The 24,970-nt window shown below is 42.7% G+C and overlaps 1 protein-coding gene across 1 annotated transcript; it reads right to left on the bottom strand.

The window, feature by feature from the left end:
- Positions 1-16,294: 16,294 nt before the first annotated feature.
- On the bottom strand, positions 16,295-24,207 carry stx12 (syntaxin 12). Its single transcript, XM_065471508.1, has 10 exons — positions 24,090-24,207; positions 23,477-23,600; positions 22,204-22,273; positions 21,927-22,026; positions 19,770-19,907; positions 18,418-18,461; positions 18,115-18,220; positions 17,962-18,034; positions 17,141-17,223; positions 16,295-17,058 (listed from the first exon to the last, which is right to left on the bottom strand). Exons 2-10 carry the CDS (start codon positions 23,565-23,567, stop codon positions 16,966-16,968), a joined length of 798 nt encoding a protein of 265 aa, XP_065327580.1. The 5' UTR covers positions 23,568-23,600; positions 24,090-24,207; the 3' UTR covers positions 16,295-16,965.
- Positions 24,208-24,970: the final 763 nt, after the last annotated feature.

Genomic DNA, 24,970 nt, shown 5'->3' with positions numbered 1-24,970 from the left:
AATAAACAAAACAAACTACTAAATTGTCAATTCCACTTAGAAACAAAATTTCAATTCTAAAAATAAATCTTAGTTTGTTTTACAGAAGAACAGACAAAATTGACTAACTTTTGTCAATATCAAATAAACTGAGAACTAAAAGGAAATTTTCAATCTCTCCTTGTTGTAAAGCTTTCTGAACTTTCTGAATCCTTTATCATCTGCAACTGAAAATAGTTGTGGATGATTACTATACCTTTCTAATGTGACGTTGTTGTCCCTGGCTCTCTCTCTCTCCCTCCTGCTCTGTTCCTGTGCTACTGCGAGTGTAACTACCGCCCCTCCCCCCTCTTCCCAGCGCAAAGCACAAGGCTCGCGTGCGGAGTGAAGCGGGAAAAAAGTGCGAGAGAGAGGGTGAGAGAAAGAAAGAAAAAAAACACCACGGCTCGCGATAAGGAGCCGGATCGCGTCATTCACGTCAAAAATCCGGCTCTAAGAGCCATTTCGTTCGCGACCGACACATCACTACGAAATACCTTCGCACTACGGAACTTCTATGGCCCTTCCGTTTGACAATCTCTCCGGCATTGGAGCCATCATCTCTTTTCTCTTCGGTAACCTGGTCACCCACGCTCTCGGTTGATTTTTCTCTAGTCGGCACACTCATTTCCTCCATTACCTGTCTCGTTTTAACAAAACCTCGTTGATCGTATATTATCAAATTAGGCACATATTTATCTAGTCTCCTAGAGAGTGCTTCACACAAAATCTTTGTATCACATCCCATAAGACTAATTCCCCTATAAGAGGAGCATTCAGTCGGAGGCTTCAATAAAATGGTTATTGTAGCTAATCTCAGTGAGTCTGGGAGTATTCTGGATTCATATGACTCCTCATACATGTTAAGAACTGGCAGTATTAATTTATTTTTAAATGTTTTATAGAATTCCATTGGAATTCCATCAGGATCAGGCGTTTACCGCTATTCAGGTCGTCTATGGCTTCTGACAGGTCTTTTATTGTGAAAGGACTATCAAGGGCTGTTTTATCCTCTTCTGAGAGGGTTTGAAATGTTAACTGATCAAGAAAAGCATCTTGTGTTTCTCTGTTTCCTGTATACTCTGATTTATATAAAGATTGATAAAACTCTCTGAAATTTTTGTTTCTTTCTAAAGGGTCTGTTGTTATAATACCCGATTTGGACTTTATGTTGGTGATGGCTTTTTCTGCTTGCATCTTGCATCACCTCCGAGCCAATAAGTTTCCTGCCTTCTCTCCTTGGTCATAAAATAATTGTTTGGTCCACATTAAACTTTTTGCCACTTTCTCTGCTGTTAATTTATTATACCTGGCTCTTAAAATAATCAGATTGTTTAGTTTAGTAGGATCATTGCTCAGGTAAAATTCTGTTTCATTAGATTTAATTTGCCTTTCTAACAATTGTAATTCTTGGTTATATTGCTTACTCTTGTTGCTACTGTAGCTTATAATTTCCCCTCTTATGTAAGCTTTAAATGCTTCCCACCTAATACTAGCTGTGGTTTCATCTTTATTTGAAAATATTTATCAATGCAAGTTTCTATAAATTTAACAAATGTTGGGTCCTTTAGCAAAAATGTTTGCATCCTCCATCGCTTTACACCTTGATCAACCTCACCCAATTTAACTAATAGACATAGTGCTGCATGATCGCTAATCAAAATACTGTTAGACTAACAGTTCTCAACGCAAGGTAGTAGCTCTGTGGAGATAAGAAATTTATCTATCTGCGAATGACTTCGATACGAACTAGAATAACATGAAAATTCCCTGTTATTTGGATTCCTTGACCTCATTTATTCTCAGATATTTTATATATGTATGAGTACTGTCAGTTTGAGTCGACCTATCCAGGTTAGGGTCCAGGGCGTAATTGAAGTCCCCTCCTATGATATAAAGGCCCTCCAAGGTTGATATTGTGAGAAATAAATGTTCATGGAAGGATGGGTTATCCTCGTTGGGGCCATAGACATTTAACAGGTTTATATCTAACATGGAGATACGGCCCTGCACAATTACATATCTCCCGTTTGGATCTGGAATCACCCTTGTGGTTTGAAATGGGATTGACTTATGTATAAGAGTAATGACTCCTCTGGCATGTCTAGTAAAGGAAGAGTGACATACCTGACCCTGCCATCTTTTGGTTAATAAATGTGTCTCTGATGCAGTAAGATGAGATGTAGGACAATAATTCTAGAATTTAATTGTTTCAGTCGGTTTAATACTTGTTTCAATTTAACTAACTTCTGTATCCTCCTAACGTTCAAATTGTCTTCTTTAGTTGTCCTCTCCATAAAATATTGTCAGACTGTGTACTTAAATAAACAAAGTAAAGGAAAAATTGAAGAAGCAGGTTTGCACTTACATTCACACACTCACACATACCAGATACAGAACTTGTAAACAATTTCTGACTGAACATTTGCATTTCCTTGTTGGAAATGTCTCCCCCCTCCCTCGAACAAATTATTTGGAGGGTGTTAATCCACATCACTGAGGAGGAACTAGTCAACGCAACCTCTCCAAAACCCCATAAATCAGACAGTGTACACTAACCATATAATGATACTGATTTTTTTCGTAGGACAAAAAATAATGACTTAGTTGAGGTTTAGCTGTTAATATATAACCCAAAACGATTGAGATTAAACTTAGAATGAATATGCGCTTAAAAAACGCCCAGTTATGTTAACATAAGTTCCACATTAATTTGAACTAAAAATTTTATCTGTCTCTTATCAATGTCTCCATTACTAGTCAGTTATGTTGAAGCAGAAGCAGTCTTATGGAGGCTCTTAACGGTTAACCTGTTGTTTAACTGGTGATGGGCATCCTCTGCTGTTTCCTTTGCCAGATTCTTGTAGAATGTTTTGGCTTCTTCAGGTGCTGAGAGGAGGTGGATCTTTCCATCGTACAGGATCCTGAGTCTGCAGGTGTTGTGCTGGAATCCACGGAAGGCATTGATTTCAATAAACAGCTTGACAACCGGGTGAAATCCCCGTCGGATCTGAGCCGTCTCTGCAGACAGATCCTGTGCAAATGTGATCTTGGTCCCTTCATGTGTAATTTGTTGTTTTCTTGCTTCCCGATATACCAGTTCCTTCTCTTGGAATTTTAAGAAGCGAACAAGCACCGCTCTGCTCTGGTTCGGTTTCCCGGAGCGTGCGATGCACTCGCTCCAGTGTGCGATGCACTCGCTCCAGTGTGAATGACTTGTCGGGTGCTAGCCCCAGCCACTTAGGTAGCATGATGTTAACAAAGTCGAAGAGTGGTTGTTCCCCTCTGCTCCCTCTTTTATGCCGAACATGCGCAGGTTCTTTCGTCATCCCCGGTTTTCCAAGTCATCTGTTTTGGCTTCAGGAAGAACGATTCGTTTGATAGCCGAGTTCAGTGACGTTTCTGTTTTTTCAAGTGTGCTTTCTACTTCGGCAATGCGGGCTTCGGCCTCCTCGATGTGAGCCCCCTGGTTCAATATGTCTTGCTTTACCTCCGACACTTTACCCTCCAATGCAGTCACAGCATTTGCCATCCCTGTCAGTCTTGTATCAATGCTGTCCAACTTGGCTCCAAAATCCGACCGGCTATGCCAGCCATGTCAGCATCTGTGTCGGACGTTGATGGTGTAGCGCCTGTCTTGCGTCTTCGGGTAAAGATTTCACACTGTTTCACAGATGAAACTTTTGACATGTCAGTGCCGTATATTCCAAACCACACTAACAGCGTATACAAGGGTTTTTTATGGAAAGTTTATACACTGTTTTGGGAGCAACCCCACTATGCTTAAGGCTTGGCCACGTGACCCCCCCCCCCCCAGAACAAATCAGTTTTGCTTTTCTTCAGTTGGATATGTCATGGCAGGCAGGATGAGGACCCAGACGCAGGACTCAAACAAAAGGTAGAACCGACAAAGTGAAAACACAAAACCTTAAACTGGAAACTCAGAAACTATTAACTCAAAACGGACAAACTGGAAAACGAGGAGCACGGCGATAACACACAGCACTCAGAGGGTACGACGCAACAACGGGCAGAGGGACACACAGGGCGGATACAGGAGGGAGTAATCACACATAACGAGACTGGGAGGAAGCAAAACTGAAAACGTGTGGAGACATGGGGAACATAGAGACATGAAACATGGGAACAGAGACTAAACTCTGAGGGAGGGAGAACTAACATCACCGAGAACTTAGAAATAAACCAAAAACAGGAATAATAATAATCAAAGGGTATGAAATCAGAGACAAACAGTGGGTCACCAGGACATGTGCTGAACAGGACCTGTGTCCTTATGGATCCACATCAGTCTAGCACTGCGGAGCCTATGTTTGGAACCTTGCCCAGTCCTGTATACCTCTGTAGCACCTGCTAACCTCGTTACAGTGCCTGCTGACTGTATATTTGCTCCAGTCCAAAGCAGCCCATCTTGGTTTTGGCTCTAGTGCCTCTGTTGTGATGAAGGTGGGGTTCTACCCCCTGGCTGGGTAATAAATTACATTTTCTCTGTGTGAACAAAGTGGTGCTGAACAAGCTTCTGCTCTCCCTCCCTCACATCTGTGCTACGTGCTGTCTAGCTGAGCATGTGCTCTTTAATTACCTCCCAACTCTTCTGCTCAGTTACCTCTGTGCTCGCACAACAACAGCTACAACCTGGTCAGAGGGGAGCACAGAGGGGAGCACAGAGGGGTACGAGTAACAAATCATTAAGTGACCCAGAGTCATCTTAATGGCCAGCGCATCCTTATTCTGGTACATAATCATATGGGGACAACACTGTGTGATTTATGTATCCAAATTTCAAATGAACAAGGAAAAATGGTCAAAGCCTGATTTGTATCAACTTTACTTATTTTCTTTTTCTGTGACCTTTTTAAATTGACAGAGCTCAGTAACAATTTGAAAACATCCTTCCATTTGCTCTTTATAAATCCTTTCATCTGCGATGTTTCAGACATGGCGGGTGTGTCGCTGGGGAGCCAACTAAGTGCCGTGCTGATGATTTAGGTGACTCAGGCGAGCGGTTCTCATTTTTAAACAAAGAGTAGTTCTCTGTTGGCAGGGATTGCCCTGACGGCTGTTTGCTCCACTCTTAGATAACCAGACTGATGTTGTCATTGTCATTACCATCAGACTACAACATATCATCCTCGTCTCAGCAGGCTGACGCGTCGAATATCTGTCGTGACAACTGCCTGAGACTTGCTCCAATTAAACCCTCTGCCATCTTCCCTCCGCTGGATCAGCATGCAGACATGATGATAATCCATCCATAGTCAGAGACCACCTGTTCATCCATTTGTCATCCTCTCCTCTCTGCTGCACTCTGCTGGACACATGGCAGCTTTGAAACACCAACAACAGCATAGCCACTACACTTTATGTAGAAGAGAGACTCTGAAGAGCAAAGCTCTTAAAATTGAACATTTATATTTCATGCATGTATATACATGAGAAGATTGTCAGTGCAGATGCATGAAAGTAGAATTTGAATTGTGTAGCTGGCTGAGGTGGAACATGATAGCTGCATGCCTCCGTTTGCCAAGAGTCTGCAAATCACCTGATTTCACTTCAGGAGCAGTTTCACTGCAGATGGAAGCAAATCCTTTTAATCTGAACATGAAGCACAGACGCAGACATGTTTTCAAACAGGCACCTCTGGTAGTGTGCTTCTGACAATTCAACGGCGCTGCTCAGCTCAAGTGTGGTAATCGCTGCTTTCAGTAAACCCAGAGGCTCAACAGCACACAGTAACATAAAGACACACAACAGCCCTGCAACAAACAAAACACACTGAGGCGGCAAAGCACACACTGCTCACAGTGACACAGCTTTGGAAGCACCTTTTTAAAATTTTTGCCTGTCCTGTCTGCAGAAATCAGAATTATTGTCTGAAGAATAGTGCAGATATTGGTCCACATGATTGTCATTTATTCGATTTTCAATTGTTTTTATTTTAAGTTATTACAATCAGACCGGACAGGACCGGGAGACGGGAGAGAGAAAGAAGAAGGAAATAGAAGTTGGCAGGAGAGTTAAGAGAAGGACAGGGAGAGAAAAACAGAGGAGAAGAGGGATAAAGAGAGAAGACCCTGAAAATCTGCTTCCACACCTGCTAAAAAAAACCAGCAAAAAGAAAACAAGACAGCAGGGAAACCACGGCAACAACCAACATAAGCACGAGTAACAGCAAATAATAAATATTGATGCCTCTTTCCTACAGGCTCGTTGGTGTGGTGGAGCCTCTACACGTGCATGAACACGTTCTACAGACAACACTAACACTATGCTTCACCAGTGCGCTGCTATAAGAAACTATGGACCCTGCTCACTATCTGAGCCTCAACTAGGGCTGGGCCATATTATACCGTTCACGGTAATACCGGTATAATGTTGGGCAACAATAAGAAAATGAAATATGGCGATAGAATATGGGTAAAACACGCATGCGCAGTGCCTTTGCTTTCATACGCACATGCCGAAAAAGCATGGCAGCGACAGAGAATGAGAAGGGCGAAAGCGGATCGTTGAGTGAAACGGATGAACTAGAACGGGTTTGTAAAAATGCTGCAGCTTCAGCGGGCCGTCGTTATTACCGTATTTGTCGGACTAAGGTGCTCGTAAAGCTGGGAGTAATCTGGGTCCTAAACTCTGTCAGCTTCAGGTCCCAAAGTCAAACGAACACTGCAGCATCACTGAGAGTTAAAAACTGTCCAAATTCTTTCATCTTTAATAAAATGATCAGCGTTGCTGCTTTACCAGGTGTAACTATGAAGTTTAACATCCAGGCATCCATGAAAACAGGATTTATTACATTTAACAGAGTTAGAAGTTAGCAGGAAGTTAGCAGGAAGTTAGCTCGCTAGTTTCCACCTAAACATGATATAGCATGTTCTGACTGAGAGATTTCTGAAAAATTCAAACATACAGCTCTGCTATCACTTCCAACATAAATGAAGACAGAAAACTAAACAGCAGTGACGTTTGTAGGGTTACTGAAGTTGGGCTAGCTGGTATATAATGATGTGCTACGTGCTAAGTAACTAAGTAACTAATTACTTCTGAAAAAGTAATCAGTAACTAATTACTGATTACCTCCCGAAAAAAGTAATCCCGTTACTTCACTAATTACTTATTTTCAAAAGTAATTAGTTACTTAGTTACTTAGTTACTTTTTAAAACATGATTTATCCCCTAAATAGGTAATAAAGCAATAGATCTTTCAGCCCAATTCTACTTTTTCTGCATAATCTATCATATAAAATGTAATTAAATGAAAAAGTCTCTTTTTAAAACTTGTTTTATTAGTTTTAATCTTTTTAACTTTATGCATCAAGCAAACATTAAATTATATGCAACATTCTCTGACTGGAAGAAATGTGTTTAACATTTAAACCTATTTTCTGCACATTCCAGCACATAAAATAAAATATTTTTTTGTGTTTACACTCAGTCTTTCAAATAGATGCACGTAAAACACAGCAGAAAATAAATCAAATCAAAGACTCATCGGTCCTGTTGCTCTATTTTCACCTGTATAGCAGAAGTGGGGCAGGCGGAGGTTTGCCCTGGTGCGGGTGTGCTGCAGCCGTCAGTGGAAGGATCCGGCAGTTTCTCTGTGAATTTCACATTTTTGATCTGCACACAGCTGTTGCCATGAACATCGCACTCGCTTACGTCATTATCATGAGACACTTGCAAAAAAATCACAGTTTTACTAACGCAGTAACGCAGCGTGCTTACGGGAAAGTAACAGTAATCTAATTACCTTTTTTGTAATAGTAATCCCTTACTTTACTCATTACTCAAAAAAAGTAATCGGATTACGCGTTACTGCCCATCTCTGCTAGCGACACAGCTATGTTAGCATAACAAACACAGTGAAGCTGGAGGATGAACGCTAACTTTTTTTCCACTGGATAAAAGTTAACGTGAGGGTTCCTGATGGTTAGAGACAAATGCAATCGCATGGCAGGATGCTGTAAATGGACCAAACTTCAGTCAGGAGAACAACTGAGATAATCCATCCACAATACGAGGTTAGTCATTAATATACTGCAACAACATGGGAATAGAGCAGCTGTGATAGAATACAGCATTAATGATTAAATGGTACAGAAGTGGAGGAAGCAAGAAGAATGAGTTGAATAAAGTTTGATTTATCTGACTGCTTTGTTTCACTTAATGTGCCTTATAATCCGGTGCAAAATACGTATTTGACTTTTTTATTTGGCACACTGCAGTTTAATGTTGCAAAGCACCTCTTTTTAACTTCAGTGGATATTATACATGGTTATGCTCAGGATATGTCAGCCCATTTCTACTGGAAATGCCTTTTGGTTAAACTTTCAGCAAGGAATTTGCATTTGCACTGTTAAATTTTTATATAGCTTTAATGCACATAAAAAACAGCTGCTTGTTTAAGTGAAAATAAATGGATGGGGTTTTTTGCACTAGTAAAGTTGTGGAGTTGTATTTTGTCTCGCATCAATTATATCGTCAGTTATATTGTTATCGCAAATTTTCAAATATATATCGTGAAAAATATTTCTGGCCATATCGCCCTGCTCTAGCCTCAACCTTTCCAAACTATACAAAAGCTGCACAATAAATCACAACAGTATATAAAGAATCGGTATCAGAGATGCATACAAACCCAGTGAGTACATGTTAAACATGTCCATCTAAACCAGGAAAGGGGAATTCATTTTTCCGAGGGCTTCCATGAAAAACTGGAAGTCCAGTAATATATCACCAATATGCTGCACTCAGTTCTTCTCAGTGTTAATTTTGATCTCTTTATAAGCTTGTTTTTGAACTCCTGTGGTGCCTCTCTAAAGATTGCCTACTCCAGCTCTAAACGAATGTGTCGATAACAGAAATGCATCAAAAGAATCTGCAAAGTGTTTCACAGGCCACATGTCCCATCATGGAAACCTTGATCCTTCTTGGACTTTAGGTGGGTACCAGGGACAGCCAGGAAGCTTACTACATCCCATCTCAGTCAGCAAGATGAAGAGTGATGAAGAAGGATCTTCTCCGTCTCCTCCCATCACCTGCCTCCTTATACTCCGATCCCAGCATCCTCTGCATGTCCTCCTTCTCTACATCCATGAACCTCCTCTGAGGTCTTCCTCTTTTCCTCCTGCCTGGCAGCTCCACCTTCCTCATCCTTTCTCCTCCTCTGCACATGTCCAAACCACCTGAGCCTCTCTGACTCTGAGCTCTCCATCTGTCCCAGCAGCTCCAGTCCAGTTCAGTAGTATTTATCCTCAGTGTTGCTCACAAGGCTCCTGTTGTGAAAGTGTTCACCTCTATAGTGTCTGTGCACATGTGCTGCAGGAGCATCAAGGAGGGAGAGCTATGTTGGAGGGGCTGACATAGCTGTGTGGGTGACAGGTGCCTGTACACTACACAGAAAAAATATGTGCAGGCTCCAATTGCCAGAACACATGAATAATTCATAATCATGAAGAGATGCTCATCATCAAATCGATTAACAACAAGCAAGATCCGGGATCTTCCATCCGCCTCTGCCGGCTGTACTCCTGCTACTATTACACCAGCGTCACCTGCAGCTCACACCGACACCGGCCGACGAGCAGAGCACCGCGGAGCCGCAGAGGAGGAGCCGCCCCGGCACGGAGAATGCGTCACACTGGAAGTTAGACCGGAAACATGAACGCAGACTCTGATATGGAGGTACCCCACTGTACAGGGACGACATGAGCAAATACAGTGGGCAGGTGATAGTGCGCACGCACACACGCACACACACACAGAGTGTTAACGGAGCTGAAATGTTGTATTGTTGTTTTTTCTCTTGTTCTATTATAAATCATACTTTGATGCAAAACGAATATGCGCACGTGTGTGTGTGTGTGTGTGATGCGAGGAGTATAACATACTTTTTATTACCTGACATATGCGAATGTGTTCTACATACTTTCTTAAATACATGCAGTCAAAGGTTTGGACACACCTTCTCATTTTTACTACTTTCCACATTATAGATACAAACTGAAGACATTAAATATATAAAGCAACATATATGGAATTATGTAGCAAAGAAAAAAAATAAGATAGATAAGATCAGATAGATCTTTATTGTCACTGTTACCAGAATAATGAAACACAGCTGTAGGTTTTTACATTCAACATTCTTCGGATAGGAGAATGAGATTATAACGTTATATACAGAAACAAAGTATAAATATATCTGCAGGTACAGTCTAAGGAGTAGGATCAGTGCAGTATAAATGGTAAATGGTCTGTATTTGTATAGCGCTTTACTTAGTCCCTAAGGACCCCAAAGCGCTTTACACAACCAGTCATCCACCCATTCACACACACATTCACACACTGGTGATGGTAAGCTACATTGTAGCCACAGCCACCCTGGGGCGCACTGACAGAGGCGAGGCTGCCGGACACTGGCGCCACCGGGCCCTCTGACCACCACCAGTAGGCAACGGGTGAAGTGTCTTGCCCAAGGACACAACGACCGAGACTGTCGGAGCCGGGGCTCAAACCGGCAACCTTCCGATTACAAGGCGAGGTCCCAACTCTTGAGCCACAATCGCCCCATAAGGTGCGACGTCAGTGGTATTGCACATTGAGTAAGGGGTAGGAATACCTGTTGCTACTGTACAATTATATAAATTGTCATGATCCTGGGTCCTTTTGACCCAGCGTTTTGTGTTTTCTATCATTGTAATATTGATTCTGTTTCTCCTCGGTTTGTGTTCATGCTTTTCTGTCCGTGTATTCCTGTGGTTAGTCTGTGTCTTTACGTGTATGTAGTTCCTGTTTTATTGTGAAGGTCTGTGTCTTATGTCAGTGTGTTCTGTTTACGTTCCCCTGCCTCGTCAGCTGTGATGTCTTCCAGGTGTGTTCCCCTCCTGTTTCCCATCCCCTGATTCCTGGCGTGTGTATTTATAGTGTGTGTTACCTCGTCCTCGTTGCTGGTTCGTCTGTGTTGTTTCCCCTCGGTCTCCCTGCGTCTCTCCATGTGTATTTCTCCGGACCTCCCTGCATCTTTGTTCTGGTTTGTTTTGTTAGTTTTACCCAGTTTAGGTTTTCCTGTTCATGTCACCCGCCATTGCTGTTTATTTCTACTCCTGTCAATAAATACTCACCTGCACCTGAGCTGCCGCTTCCTGGTCCTAAATAATTTCCACACGGCTTGCCCCGGCAAACCGTGACATAAATAGAGGTAAGAATGTTGGTTGTATTATACTATAATGAATACTGTTTATAAAAAAGTACAGTGTAAGTGTCCATGAGTGTTAACAGCACAGTTAACCTTCATTCAGGGTGGAGGTAGGGCATGTTTGACAGCCTGTGGGTGGAAGCTTCTATTGAGTCTGTTTGTCTTTGACCTGATGGACCTGTAGCGTTTACCAGAGGGGAGGGGGGATAAAAGTGAGTGTCCAGGGATTGAGGGGTCCATGATGATGATGCTGGCTTTCCACTGAAGTCTGCCAGTATAAATGTCTCTGAGGGGGGTTAGTGAGGTGCCAATTGCCCGCTCTCACGCCTTCACCACCTGCTGCAGTTTCCTCTTGTCTTCCACAGTGCAGCAGCTGAACCAGGGTGTACAGCAGTAAGTCAGAAGGCTGTCGATGGTGGAGCAGTAGAAGTTTATTAGCAGTCTCTGGGGTTAATTGGGCCTGACGCAGCTTCCTGAGGAAGTACATCCTCAGTATACTCTACGTATGTATGGTATGTATGTAATTAAGTTTGAAAAAGAATTGTTATAAAATCATTTAAAACAACTTATACAGGCGGATACGCAAGATAGCATCTGTGGGCAATTAACCAACCACACTAACTGTGTGTCCCTGGACTGTGGGAGAAAGCCAGAGAGAAGCCACACAGACATGGGGAGAACATGCAAACTCTGGTCAGACGGTGGAGTCAAACTCAGGGCCTTCTTCCTGTGAGGCAGCAGTGCTAACCACTGTGCCACCATGCACATAAGAGAAATATGTCATTATTAAAGAAAGAATCAGTGATAAACAACTATGAGACAAGAAGCGCGCTCCTTCAAGATCAATGTTTGTTAGCACTTTATAACTAAGGGTGTCATTCATGTCCAGATGTTGCAGAGAGCATCTCTCATGACTGAGGGCCCTCGTCTGTGTGGTAACCCCAATGCCCACAGGACGAGGGACTACTTCCAGGAGAATAACATCACTGTTTGGGACCATCCTGCATGTTCCTCTGATCTAAATCCAACTGAGAAACTTTGGGGATGGATGGCAAAGGAAGTTTACAAAAATGACAACAGTTCCAGACAGTAGATGCCCTTCATGCATGATTTCTGTTTTGGGGAATTTACGGGTTTTTTGGAGGTGTGCTCCTAAACCTTTGATCAGCTGTAAAACAGCCTGTTTCAGTTTAAGCGTCGTTTTCATTAAATTGCTCAAAAAAATGTTTTGTCTCGCTCCCATTTCTTCGTGTTGCATGTTTACGCTCTTCTTGGAACCTTGTTGAGACCCAAACATGCAAAATATGATTTTTTTTTTTTTTTTTTTTTTTTGCCATTTTTCAAGTGGTCTTAGACTTTTGATCATATAATACACAGAGTGTAAAAATTCAATATTTTCAAACTGCTGGAAAAAAAACGTCCAATTGACGCCACATGCATGTGTCTGCATGTTCAGTCAGGGAAGCGGAGGACGCGCTGCCCACTTTGAAGGTGGGAGGAGGGATGAGATGAACAAGCTGAGCTGAAACACACCCAACTCTCCTCAACTCAAATATCAGTTCTCCTTTTAACATTTAGTAGTCTAACAACGAGGTGATATCAAAATATTAAAACAATGATTTAATGATTATATGACTTTTATTTCATCAAATTTAGATTAGATCCATTTAAATGCAGCTCATGTAATACATGAAAAGGTTTGTAATACACATATTATAACAGAAAATAGCATCAAATAAGGTGCAAAGTTCAGCAGTGATATTTCTCCGGCTGAACTCACGCCACCTGCTTGTGTCTCTGCACAGAGCAGCTACATCAGGGCTCTCAAACCTGCGGCCCGGGGGCCAGCGCGGCCCACGTCAGCCCTGCTTCCGGCCCGTATATCGACTTAAAGAAATATAATGCAGTTTGACTGTTGAAGTGACTTTTTTGTTTGTTGTTGATTTAAATGTTAAAATAAGTTCTTCAAATGATTGAATATGAAGGCAACATGAGCAGAGACACAAACATGAGAGGGATTGTCTGTGTTAGTTCACTGACAGACTCACAAACTAATGTGCACACTTATGTCTGCACTTTGGTTTTGTTAAATACAAACACAATGACAGCAGAAGTGCTGCCACCTGTGGCCTCACATGAGATGACAGAGAGCAGCGGCTCACAGCTCGTTTGAGACCCCTGAGCTGGGGCGAGGGGGGCAGACAGATGGCAGAGCTCCAGTGGTTTATTTGGTACTGCCTCCATGTGGACGTAGCGTTCTCAGCGTTTTCTCCCGCTGTGAACGCTACGTCCACATGAACAGAATCCACCTTTCTCTTCATGTGGACGTAGCGTTCTCAGCGTTTTCTCCCGCTGTGAACGCTACGTCCACATAAACAGAATCCACCTTTCTCTTCATGTGGACGTAGCGTTCTCAGCGTTTTCTCCCGCTGAGAACGCTACGTCCACATAAACAGAATCCACCTTTCAGGGTACCTTCATAATGTTACAACAGTTACAATCCTCTTTTCAAAACATTTGCAGCAGTTTCAACTGTTTGTAAGTCATTTAACACAGGTTGCGGCAGAAGACCTCCCCTCATTGAGCCTGGTTCTGCCGGAGGTTTCTTCCTATTAAAAGGGAGTTTTTCCTTCCCACTGTCGCCTTGTGCTTGCTCAGAGGGGGTGGTCTGATTGTCAGGGTTTTCTCCCCAAACTGCAGGGTCTTTAAAGGCCTTGCAGTATTGAGTAGACAGTCAGACCACAGGACAGGTTTGCAAATCTGACTCCATCATATACTGATTTTGAAAGGAGGGTTGTAACAGCAGCATGGCGGCTCTGTGGGGCCTCTCACAGAGCAAAGACATGCACTTTGATTGGACACTCTAAATTGCTCACATAATTTGCTTCTTAATTTGGAAATAAAATGAGCAGAAAATGAAACAAATGTGTTTGTCAGAACATTTTCCTTGTTAAATGTGTATAATGGTTTGCAGTCTCATTAATCACAATGTAGAGACAATCGCACAAACTTGATTTAGACAGAGCATTTTGTGTTGGTTTTGTCATTGTAGGTTAAATGTAGATATTTATTCTAGATATCTGAGACAAAGGCATTCTCAGCTCTGTAACAGAGAGGTGTTGGCTCAGTGTGAAAATGTCCTGATGATATCAGTACTTTTGATTTTAGCCTGACTGATGAAGTTCCAGTTAAAGGGTTTTGACTGTCTTGAGAGACAGCACATTGTAGACAGAGAGCCATATTCCTAACTGTAAAACTCAAAAAACAGTCTTAGGCTATGTTCACACTGCAGGTCGTAATGCTCAATTCCGATTTTTTGATCAAATCTGATTGTTTTGTCTGCTTCACACTACAAATAAAATGCGACAGCAAACGCGCTCTAGTGTGAACCCTCAGAGCGGCCCGCATGCGCAAAAGAAGACGTCACACACAACGCGCTCTGTTTAGACCCAGAGCAAACAGGATTGTTTGACTGATGGCCTTAATATAAAGACTTGTTTTGGACTTTACGTTTCCCAGTTTTGCTTTAAGTTATAAAGTTATTGTGTTATTTACATATGGCCTAATAATGATCCTTATTGCTGTTTTAGAGGAGCGGTGCTTCAAAGGATAGTTGCAGATTTCTGTCAGAATCTGCAGATTATACAGTACAAATAAAATGTTCACGTTTCTCCAACGTTGTCTTCCCAACAGTTTCACTGGATGGCCAGGAAGCGTTCACCATGTCTTCTCCAACGCTGATAATCGGCGTCTGTCTCGTGTCAGTGACGTAAAAGACCGATTTAATGTGACATGACCATTCAAACAGCAGTTGCTTTCTGAGACATCGGATATGTATCGGATTCAGGACCACATACGAAAGTGACCCAGATCGGATTTGAAAATATCGGATTTGTGCCGTTCACACTGTCGTACCATGATCGGATATGGGTCGCACAGGGTCAGAAAAGTCGGATTTGATGCGCTTTCCCCTGCAGTGTGAATGTAGCCTTATTTGTGATCATCTATCGCCCACCTGGGCCTTACAAAGTTTCTGTCTGATTTCTCAGACTTTTTATCTGATCTAGTGCTCAGCTCAGATAAAATCATTACTGTGGCTGATTTTAACATTGAAGATTGTTATCATCTTCAATGCCCTGTACCAACATAGAGCAGCTACCTGAACACTACGCCAACAGAGGTCGATTATCTTGTTAATAACTTTGCCTCCTGACTACGTATGACTGTGGATACTGCAGCTCCTGTGAAAACTAAGGCCTCAGATCAGAAGTATTTAACTCCGTGGTATAATTCTCAAACTCAAGCTACTTTCAGTACCATTGATATTCATTTAGACTCTTTTTCTCCAATTGATCTTTCTGAGTTAACTTCAATAATTACTTCCTCCAAACCATCAACATGTCTTTTAGACCCCATTCCTACAAAACTGCTCAAAGAAGTCCTGCCATTAATTAATGCTTCAATCTCTAATAATCAGCTATGTACCACAGGCCTTCAAGCTGAAGCCTATCCCAGCTGTCATTGGGCAAGAGGTCGGGTACACTCTGGACAGGTCACCAGGCTGATGCCAGGCTACCACACACAGGCAAACAACACCCATATTCACACCAATCGGCAATTTACAATGACCAATTAACTTAACCCCATTAACTGCATGTTTTTGGACTGTGGGAGGAAGCTGGAGTACCTGGAAAAAACCCACGCAAACACTGGGAGAACATGCAAACTCAGAAAAGCTCCGGCCAGATTGTGCAGTCAAATTTAGCTACCAGGGACCCAGCAGTCTTCGATTCACTCTAAGAGCAGCGTGCAGATGATTTGGAGAACTTGAGGAAATGAAAGGATTCAAATGATCACCTGAAGTCTTGCATTTCTAGACCCATTTATCAGTTTTCAGTGATGATGCCAAACACATTTAGACATGCTGACAGAGTAACCAGACTCACAGTCGAAATGATTTCCTTCACTAACTAAAGAGCAACTTTCCTTTTCCAAAAACTGTCAATCAAGTAAAGCTGATGTGTACAATCACAGAGGAGGAAAACATACCACAGAACAGCAAATGTTTAAGACATTTATTATCATACTGTCAGGGTTCATAGAAATCAACTTAAAACACTTGATCTGAAGGAGTGATTATTTACGATTCTTAATGTTTTAACTATTTGCAGAGTTGAATTCAACTTCTAATATTTTCAACTTTGCTTTTACAACATGTACGATTTAACCATCGCTGGCATTACCAGTATGTTGTGCCTGTGAAGACAAGGAACCACAGCAGGATACAGTTCTCCATACACTAGACATCAGAAAGGGCCACAACATGTTTATGGACAACAACAAAAACCCTAAATATCTTCAGTTACCCAGACGAGCTTGTGTGCATGTCTTTAAAATAATTTCCAACAATATTTTTTACATTTGCAAAACAGTGAGAGCTAGTGTTAGTGCAGTTAATAAGAAGAAATGTATCAGTGACGCTAATTTAGGAATCTCAAGTCTTGAATTGCTCCCCTGCACCAACCCAGTCCTCGTTCTCCTAAATCACCTCTTACAGTTTTTAAAGGAACACAAAGGCTTGATTATTTCAGATAACTACAATTTCCACATTGACAAGCCCTTTGTAGACGTGCTCCACTGATCTTGGTGCAGGGATGAGCCTTTTCTTACTCTTCTTTTGATTCCAAGCAGGTGGGAGGGGACTGAAACGATTACATTGGTTGCTTGACATCGGCTCATTTGGACGCCCACCAGATGATGATGGAGAGTATGACGAGCACGATGGCGCAGACCATAACCAGGATGCAGATCTTCTTCCGGGACTTTTGCTGCGATAAAGACGGGACAGCAGGGTTATGGTGAGGGTCTGCGCTGAATGACACCACAGAGTGGTGACCGACACACACACACCTGATAGTAAGCAGCTCTCTGCAGCTGCTCTGTTCCTCGTTCTACGTGAACTTCAGCATTCTCCACGTTGGCCTCGATGCTATCTGCAGGAAGACAAAAACAAATACACCACGGTCAGCTGGGAGCTAACAGCAAGCTGCTCTGGACATGTGCTGCCTGCAAAGACAAGATTTTAGTTTGGTTAACTGGTTACTCCAAACTGTGAAGGGAAACAAAAATCTAACATTTATACATTGAGATTTGAGCTCAGGTGGATCCTGCTTCTGCTGATTTGACTCGAGTCCACCGGTGGTAGACTCGGTTGATTGGACATGACTTGAAGAGACACACCCCTCTGTGTCTACTGTCCTATTGCTGACAGCGCATGTCAGATCGCAGACCAAGCCAAAACGCCCAGGGAAGGTCTGCAGACCGCAGGTTTGTATCAAGGCGCAGATCTGGGGAGGGTCCCAGTGAGGTGCTTCAACATCGTCCTGAACAGAGGCCGAGGATACTTATGTGCACGCTACGACTTTGGTTTTTTGGTTTTAATACATGTGGAAGATTTTCAAGCGGAATTTACTTTATGGGTTATTGTGTGTAAAGATTTGAGGTGGAAACTGCGTTTGGAATGAGGCTGTGACACAATGTGGAAGTGCTGTGAATGTTTTGTGTATGTTGGTCAGAGAGACAGAGCTGCAGGCTGACCATTCTGGGTTGAGCTAAAAAGTGAGTGAGTGTCAGTTTTTAAGGAGGACGGATAGATTATTGATATAGGAACTAATTAATGGTTACTCCACAGACTAAGTGATGGGAATAACAACATTCCTGTTACTACTTACCAATCATCTCTCCCTGGTCATGAATCATCACAGCCAGGTCCTTGAAGATCTGGTTTACATCCATGATATCAGACTGTAAAGACACAGATATTAGCTGAGCGCTGACGGCAGCGTGCTGGATGTTGATTATAGAAAGAGCGAGCCGAGGATCACCTCCAGCTGTCTGATGTTGGTTTCTCTCTCCTTGATGAGTTCCAGGTCCTCGTCTGTGATGGCCACTTCCTCCGTCTGGGTGGTCATCTGACCCCACTCATCTTGGCTTCACATAACATAACAACATTTCAGAAATCACGTGAACAGCTGAAAAATGTGTGTAAAGATTAGAATTGGATATATTTATTCTTTCTCCTCCATCTTCAGGCAGACTCCAAATGGTCTTTATTTTTAAGTGACACTGCAGGTCTTCATGACACACTTGCAACAAATGTCAACCATAAACAAACAGAGGTCACTTACTTATCAAAGGACACAAGCTTCTCATCCCGAGAGCTGTCGTCAGCCTAAAAGAGAAGGAAAAATTCAGCACCGTCAATGCCAGGGTTGTTTTTTTCCTCTTTTGTTTGAAGATAAACGGATCAAAAGTCTGAATGTAGAGACAAACTTTAGGCTAGCAGAGAAACATCTGATGTAGAGGATACTTTTTATGCCGTTTTTCAAGTCATTTCAACTCATTCTCTGGTAGTTTTTGGAAGGTCAGTGGTTCCCGACTCCTTCAATCATAATTTATTATATTGATCACTCTCATTTTTCCTTATATCAAGTTTTTTTATTAGTCATTTACACTCTGCAGCCAAACCCAAAAGTTTGATTCTGGAAGTTTTCAGTGGGAGAAACGTTTCATCATCATCATCATCATCAGGTGACTTCTTCAGTCTCAGCTGACTGCAGGTTTCCAACCTTATAAACAGTACATTTGCATAATGACTGAAACCAGCACCACTGAAGGAACAATGGACTGAGAGAGCAGTTCCTTAATCATTAATATCCAAATTCTCATGACCATTGATCAACAACCACTGATCAAAGACCACTGATCAATGGCCATGAGTCCCATTCACAGAGAGTTGGGGAATGGCTGCAATCACAGCATTGTAAGATGGTGACAGATGTACCCTTAGGCCCCCTCCTCGATTCAGAGATGGTCTTTCCCTTTTCACGTAAATGGCCTCCTTGACTCCGCGCTCAAACCAGCATTCCTCCCTGTCCAGGATGTGTACATCCTCATCATTGAAAGAGTGTCCACTGGCCTGTAGGTGTGAATAGACTGCAGAGTCCTGGCCTGACGAGGTAGCTCTTGGAGGAGCCTGAACCAAAGTTCTGACCATGCCATCCAAATGTTGCAACATCCCAGCATGCCGTTCTGTCTGGACATCCTGTCAGTCACCAGCTTGTGGTAAGGCAGCTCTAATATCCTTTGTGGTGTGATGAATAACAAAGTTCAGCAAAGCAGTGGAGCTACAGCTACAAACTAAGGCTAAATATGAATGCATGGAAAAATATCAGCCACAGTTGCAACTGACCCATTATTCCCACTGCATGCACCGTGTTTCCATATTTGCAGAGTTGTCTGTAAGGCCACGTTTGTGATATTTCAGACAAAGTACTTGCAGTGTGGCTGGATTCACTTGTTCTCAGACAGTCTACAGTCTGTTACAGCATTCATATGATTTTGAGGATTCATAAAAGTGGATGCAACATCCACTGCAACACCTCCAGAACCATCAGGTCACATGTTTGTAAATCGAGGTAGCGGGTATTTATTCTGATGATAACTGAAATTTAAAATGACGGCTCTGTGTCACACTTACCGACAGGCGAGACCCAGCTCTCGCTCGGGCCACCGACTCCTTCTCCTTCTCGGCCGCGCGCCTCTGGACTGCTTGGAAGTTATTGAGAGCAGCTGAGAAATCATTCATCAGCCGGTCCCTCTGGATTTTTTGTTGTCTCTGGACACAGCGGAGCCGAGGCACACAGAGGGTAAGAACCCAGTTAGAAAGACATTATCACGATAACAATAATACATAATAATAATAATACATTTTATTTGAAAGCGCCTTTCAGAACACTCAAGGTCACTGTACACAGCAGAATAAAAAGCAATATAAAAGCAAGCAGTTTACACAATAATAAAAGCATAAGACATAAAACAAATTTAAAACAGCAGAGTGGAGAGGTTATGTGGGATAAGCTATTTTGAACAAGTGAGTTTTGAGTTGGGACTTAAAGAGAGAGAAGGAAGAGATATTTCTTAAATCAGGAGGAAGGGAATTCCAGAGTCGAGGAGCAGCTGAAAGTCCTGCTCCCCATGGTGGCAAGACGGGGGGAGGGGACAGAGAGAGAAAGGGAAGAAGAGGATCTAAGACACTGAGATGGGGCGGTGATCCGAACCAGATCAGAGAGATATGGAGGAGAGAGATGATGAATAGCCTTAAATGTGTACAAGAGTATTTTGAAATTGATACGATATTTGAGCGGGAGCCAATGAAGCTGCTGCAGGACAGGAGTGATGTGGTGGATAGAAGGGGTCCTGGTGATGATACGGGCAGCAGAGTTCTGGACGCGTTGGAGCTTGTGGATGGATTTTTGAGTAAGACCAAAAAGAAGTGAATTACAATAATCAATCCAAGAAGTAACGAGGCTGTGGACAAGAATGGCAGCGGCATATGGTGTGAGAAAAGGACAGAGACGATTAATGTTGCACAATTGAAAATATGCAGACCGAGTGACATTATTAATGTGTGAATTGAAAGATTGGGTGTCATCCTCGACAGTACTCTAACTTTTCACAGAGGAAGAAACGAAGACCAGCGAGTTGAATGAACTGAGTGCGATCAGACAGGTACGATTTAAACCAGGCTAATGGAGTATGAGAGAGACCGATGGAGGCTAGCCTACTGAGAAGAATGGAGTGAGAAATAGTGTCGAAAGCAGCGCTCAGATCGAGGAGAATAAGGATGGAAAGTAAACCGGAGTCAGCTGCTATAAGAAGATCATTGGTTATTTTTATAAGTGCTGTTTCAGTGCTATGGGAGGGGCGAAAACCAGACTGAAACTGTTCATACAGATTATTATTAGTTAAATGTGAGTGGAGTTGTGTGGCGACTATTTTCTCAAGAATTTTTGAAAGGAATGGTAGATTGGAAATAGGCCGAAAATTCTCAAAATGCATAATGACAAACATTCCTGGTTTCAGGAAATATTTTAGTTTTGCTGTGACTGTAAACTCTCTCTGAGGACTCTGAGGTGACTTTACTGACTTTCATTTAAAGCTAAAATTTATCAGGAAATTAATTTCACAATTCAAACAAACTACTAGCAGAATAAACAGATGATAAAGCAGATATCTGAAGCACCACGTGCAGCACAGCAGTTTTTATTGCAAAGCTTTGGAGAGACGGTAGAAGACTGGAAATATAAGCAGTAAAATATCCTGATTTTGAAAGCAAAAATATGTCAGCTGTACTTGTGCCATTTGTTAAGCCAACAAACTGAAGTTTGTTGTGTGCACAACATCAAAATGATCAAATTACTGGAACTGAGATTTCAAAAACTCTGCAGTTGTTTCAAAGTCATTTTTACATCACCGCACATGAAATGTCAACGAATGATGACATACTGTACACACTGTGTCCTGTGTGTGTGTGTCCTGAGCCACAATATTGGAGTTTTTCCCTGTATGCTGACTGAAATTCCAATTAAACCAAGTGTATCTGTCAGCATCACTCAGCCTGTGCTGTAAGAACAGGCTCCAAAGTCACACTTTCAAACTTACTGTGCATATTTATCTGACAGTTTGACATCATCCACTGTTAGGTGGCTGTAGCTCAGGAGGAGGAGCAGTGGGAACCTATGAATGAGTGTGAACTTTGGATGGGTGAATGAGGCATGTTGTAGTGCTGTGACTGCAAGCTATAGAAGTATCAGTACAGTGCTAGTTTCATTAGGACATGTAAACGAGGACTTACTTGCTCTGAAGGCGATGAGGGCAGAGGGATTGATCCCAGCTCTTTCAGGTGTTTGTTGGTTTCTTTTGCCAGTTGGTTGGTGTAGTGTTGTGTCTGCTGCCTGTGAATACCAACAGTTCAAACAGCAGGTCATCTTGACCATAAGACCTTCTAATAATTACACAAACACATTTCATATGGGACAGTTTAACAGAGTCGCTACAGCGTGGCAGCGCTGAGAAAATGAAGGTGACTGAAAGTGTGTTTGTTTAGCAAAGGAGATGATATCGGTACATACAGCCGATCCTGCAGTTCACTGGTGTCCTGTCTGGTCCCCAGCTGGTTCACCATGGTCTTTATCTGAGCCGCTGTCATGGGAACACAATGATAGCGCTCAGTTTTGGAAGAAAAATATACAAATGACACAAGAAAGAAGCTGCACTTTGTTCCTGGTAGTTATACAGAGATGATATCATCTGTAGTCATCACAGCTTGATGCTGCTTCTTAATGTTCACATTTGTGTCAGACATGTGTGTTTGCTATGAGCCATCATCATCATCAGTCTGACCTGAAACAGAAGCTGAGGGATTTCAGAACATATACATAAGCAATAATATAAGGAAGAGAAAAGTACCCAGTGGTGATCTGGCTGTTGTGTTCAATCGCTTGTTTTTCGGGTGTATTTGGGTGACTCTTTGTTTGTATTTGTTTCCTGGCCGGGTCACCGCTTAAAGCCTCTCACAGGCAAATAAAGGACACGACTTAATTTGAGAAATTGTTCGTTTTTTGCTTGTGTGCAGACTTTGTGGGTAGATCAGGTCATACAATTTAATCAATGCAATACTTTTGTAAATCTTTCCCAAAAATATTACAATCAACATGCAGTAGGACATTGTGGGCATGAACATGTATTCCTGGGATTTTCAATGAAAATCCTGCTGCAGCTTTCACATATGACTCAGTCCACACCTCGTCAAAGGCAACAGGAAGTGTCGAGGAAGGTGCCACTGTTTCAATTAAGTTATAATCTGTTTACACAGTGGTAATAAAGAAAAAGAGCCAAGCCTCGAACACTTGTGCTCTAGGAGAGGCCCGAATGAAGCTGGATGAGAGAATAAAGTGTGCAAGGCCGCAAGAGGTAAACAAGCTCCTTTAAAACTCAACACAAATCCAGCTTTTGTGTCATTCTTTCTCACAACATAAATATTGTGTCATGTTATAGTTTGGATGTCCTAACAGTGTTACACACAGAACACTAATAGAAACTTCTGCTACTGCACAGTATTGTGGAAAAAGCTGAAGTGAAAGCCACCACAGTAAACCAAAAAAACAACTGTAACAAACATGTGAGCTGTAAGAACAAGAAGATTTTTGGTCTAAAAACAAGTTGGCATTTAAAAAGTCTCGAGCTGTGTGTACACGGACACACAGCTGGAAAACTCTCTGCTTTTTACTACTACAGTTAAACACCCCCCACCTCAGAAACACCCATGTTCTTATATGGGCCCCTTTCTCCGTTACAGAGTACAGCCACGTCACACTGCCGTTTCAAAGGAAGTGAAGCACTTACTGTTCTGTGTGATCTTCTGGATGTTGGAGCTGCATGTCTGTATCAAGGTGCCGAAATCCCGTGGGACCGAGCGGCTCTCTGCATAGGACATGTTTGAGATGGAGCCTTGGACCTTAAGCTTTGGCTGCAGAGAAACAGAGCGGGATCAGACAGCACCGAATCGGTTTCACTGTATGACAGCTCCTCCGTGCGGTTCTGGGGTTTGTACAGTTGCATGTCTCAAAGTCCGGGTACAGTTATTGACGGCAGACCGGAACTGAAAATAACGGCACTTAGTCGGAACAACAGCTGTTAGCTTGCTAATGAGTTAGCTAGTTTATCTGGGCGTGTGCCAGCCGGCACGCAGCCATATTTGGGAACTTAAGCTCTTATTAATTTGGTGTGTTCCTAAATCACCAAACCACCGAGTTCATTGGGCTTTTTCTGCTTATCTCCCGGGTGTTACAGGCTGCTGGGCGGGCTCGGCTCCTAGCTTCCTAGCTTCGGGACACTAATCTGTCAGCTGTCGGTTGTTTCCGGTAACACGGTGTGATTATCATGAACAAGACAAAGAAACAACATGGCGTCACTGAGGCTGGCGTTTACCGTGGAAAAGAAACCAGCCCATACTTACTTATGAAGCTGTCTGAAACGAACACATAGGTTGGTAAAGCTTCTCGTCCTGTAGTAAATACCCTGCTCTTCCTGGTCCGTGATATCACTGCGTCACTTCTTCTTCTTCTAGGCATTTATTGGAGGTTGCAAACAGCGAAATGGTGCATTAGCGCCACCAACTGGTGTGGAGTGTGGACCGAACTGTCCCTCATCAAGCAAATTAGTCTGTCTTAAGTACAGAATGGTGTACTTTTACCACCTCTGCTAAACCATCCATCATAGTAGGGTTCACTACAAATACACCCTCCACCCACTCCACCTGCCTGCACTCTCTGTTTGCTGTTCACTCTCTATCTGTTGCTGTGGATGGTTGACCTGAGGTATTTAAACCACCTTCACTCCCTCTCACCCACACACCTATCCTGTCTTGCTTCTACTGACGTTCATTCCTGTTCTCACCAGAATAAACAGTTATCTGTTCCACTTAAATGTTTCCCATCACCAAACAAATCTTAATGTCAGACAAATATGAGTAGAGTAAATACAGCACACTAGTTTTAAATGCTGACCTACCATAATTACTCACGAAAGGAACAAACACCAGGCCTCACTTGCCTCAGCTTAGGTGTTTGTTGGCGATCATGGCTCAAGAGTTGGCAGATCGTCTTGTAATCGGAAGGTTGCGGGTTTGAGCCCCGGCTCTGACAGTCTCGGTCGTTGTGTCCTTGGGCAAGACACTTCACCCGTTGCCTACTGGTGGTGGTCAGAGGGCCCGGTGGCGCCAGTGTCCGGCAGCCTCGCCTCTGTCAGTGCGCCCCAGGGTGGCTGTGGCTACAATGTAGCTTACCATCACCAGTGTGTGAATGACTGAATGTAGTGTAAAGCGCTTTGGGGTCCTTA

Source organism: Pelmatolapia mariae, linkage group LG22 (assembly GCF_036321145.2).
Source record: "Pelmatolapia mariae isolate MD_Pm_ZW linkage group LG22, Pm_UMD_F_2, whole genome shotgun sequence".
Taxonomy (NCBI): domain Eukaryota; kingdom Metazoa; phylum Chordata; class Actinopteri; order Cichliformes; family Cichlidae; genus Pelmatolapia; species Pelmatolapia mariae.
The sequence above is the reverse complement of the archived record's forward strand: the minus strand, read 5'-3'. Positions and strand labels throughout refer to the sequence as shown.

What these genes read in the sequence shown, in the direction of transcription:
- stx12 (XM_065471508.1), bottom strand. Translation starts at nt 23,567, where the DNA reads ATGTCCTATGCAGAGAGCCGCTCGGTCCCACGGGATTTCGGCACCTTG. An exon ending in GAGCTGGGTCTCGCCTGTCG is followed by an intron (nt 18,462 to 19,769) that starts GTAAGTGTGACA and finishes CTTCTCTTTTAG; the next exon opens with GCTGACGACAGCTCTCGGGA. An exon ending in TGACCAGGGAGAGATGATTG is followed by an intron (nt 17,224 to 17,961) that starts GTAAGTAGTAAC and finishes GTCTTCCTGCAG; the next exon opens with ATAGCATCGAGGCCAACGTG.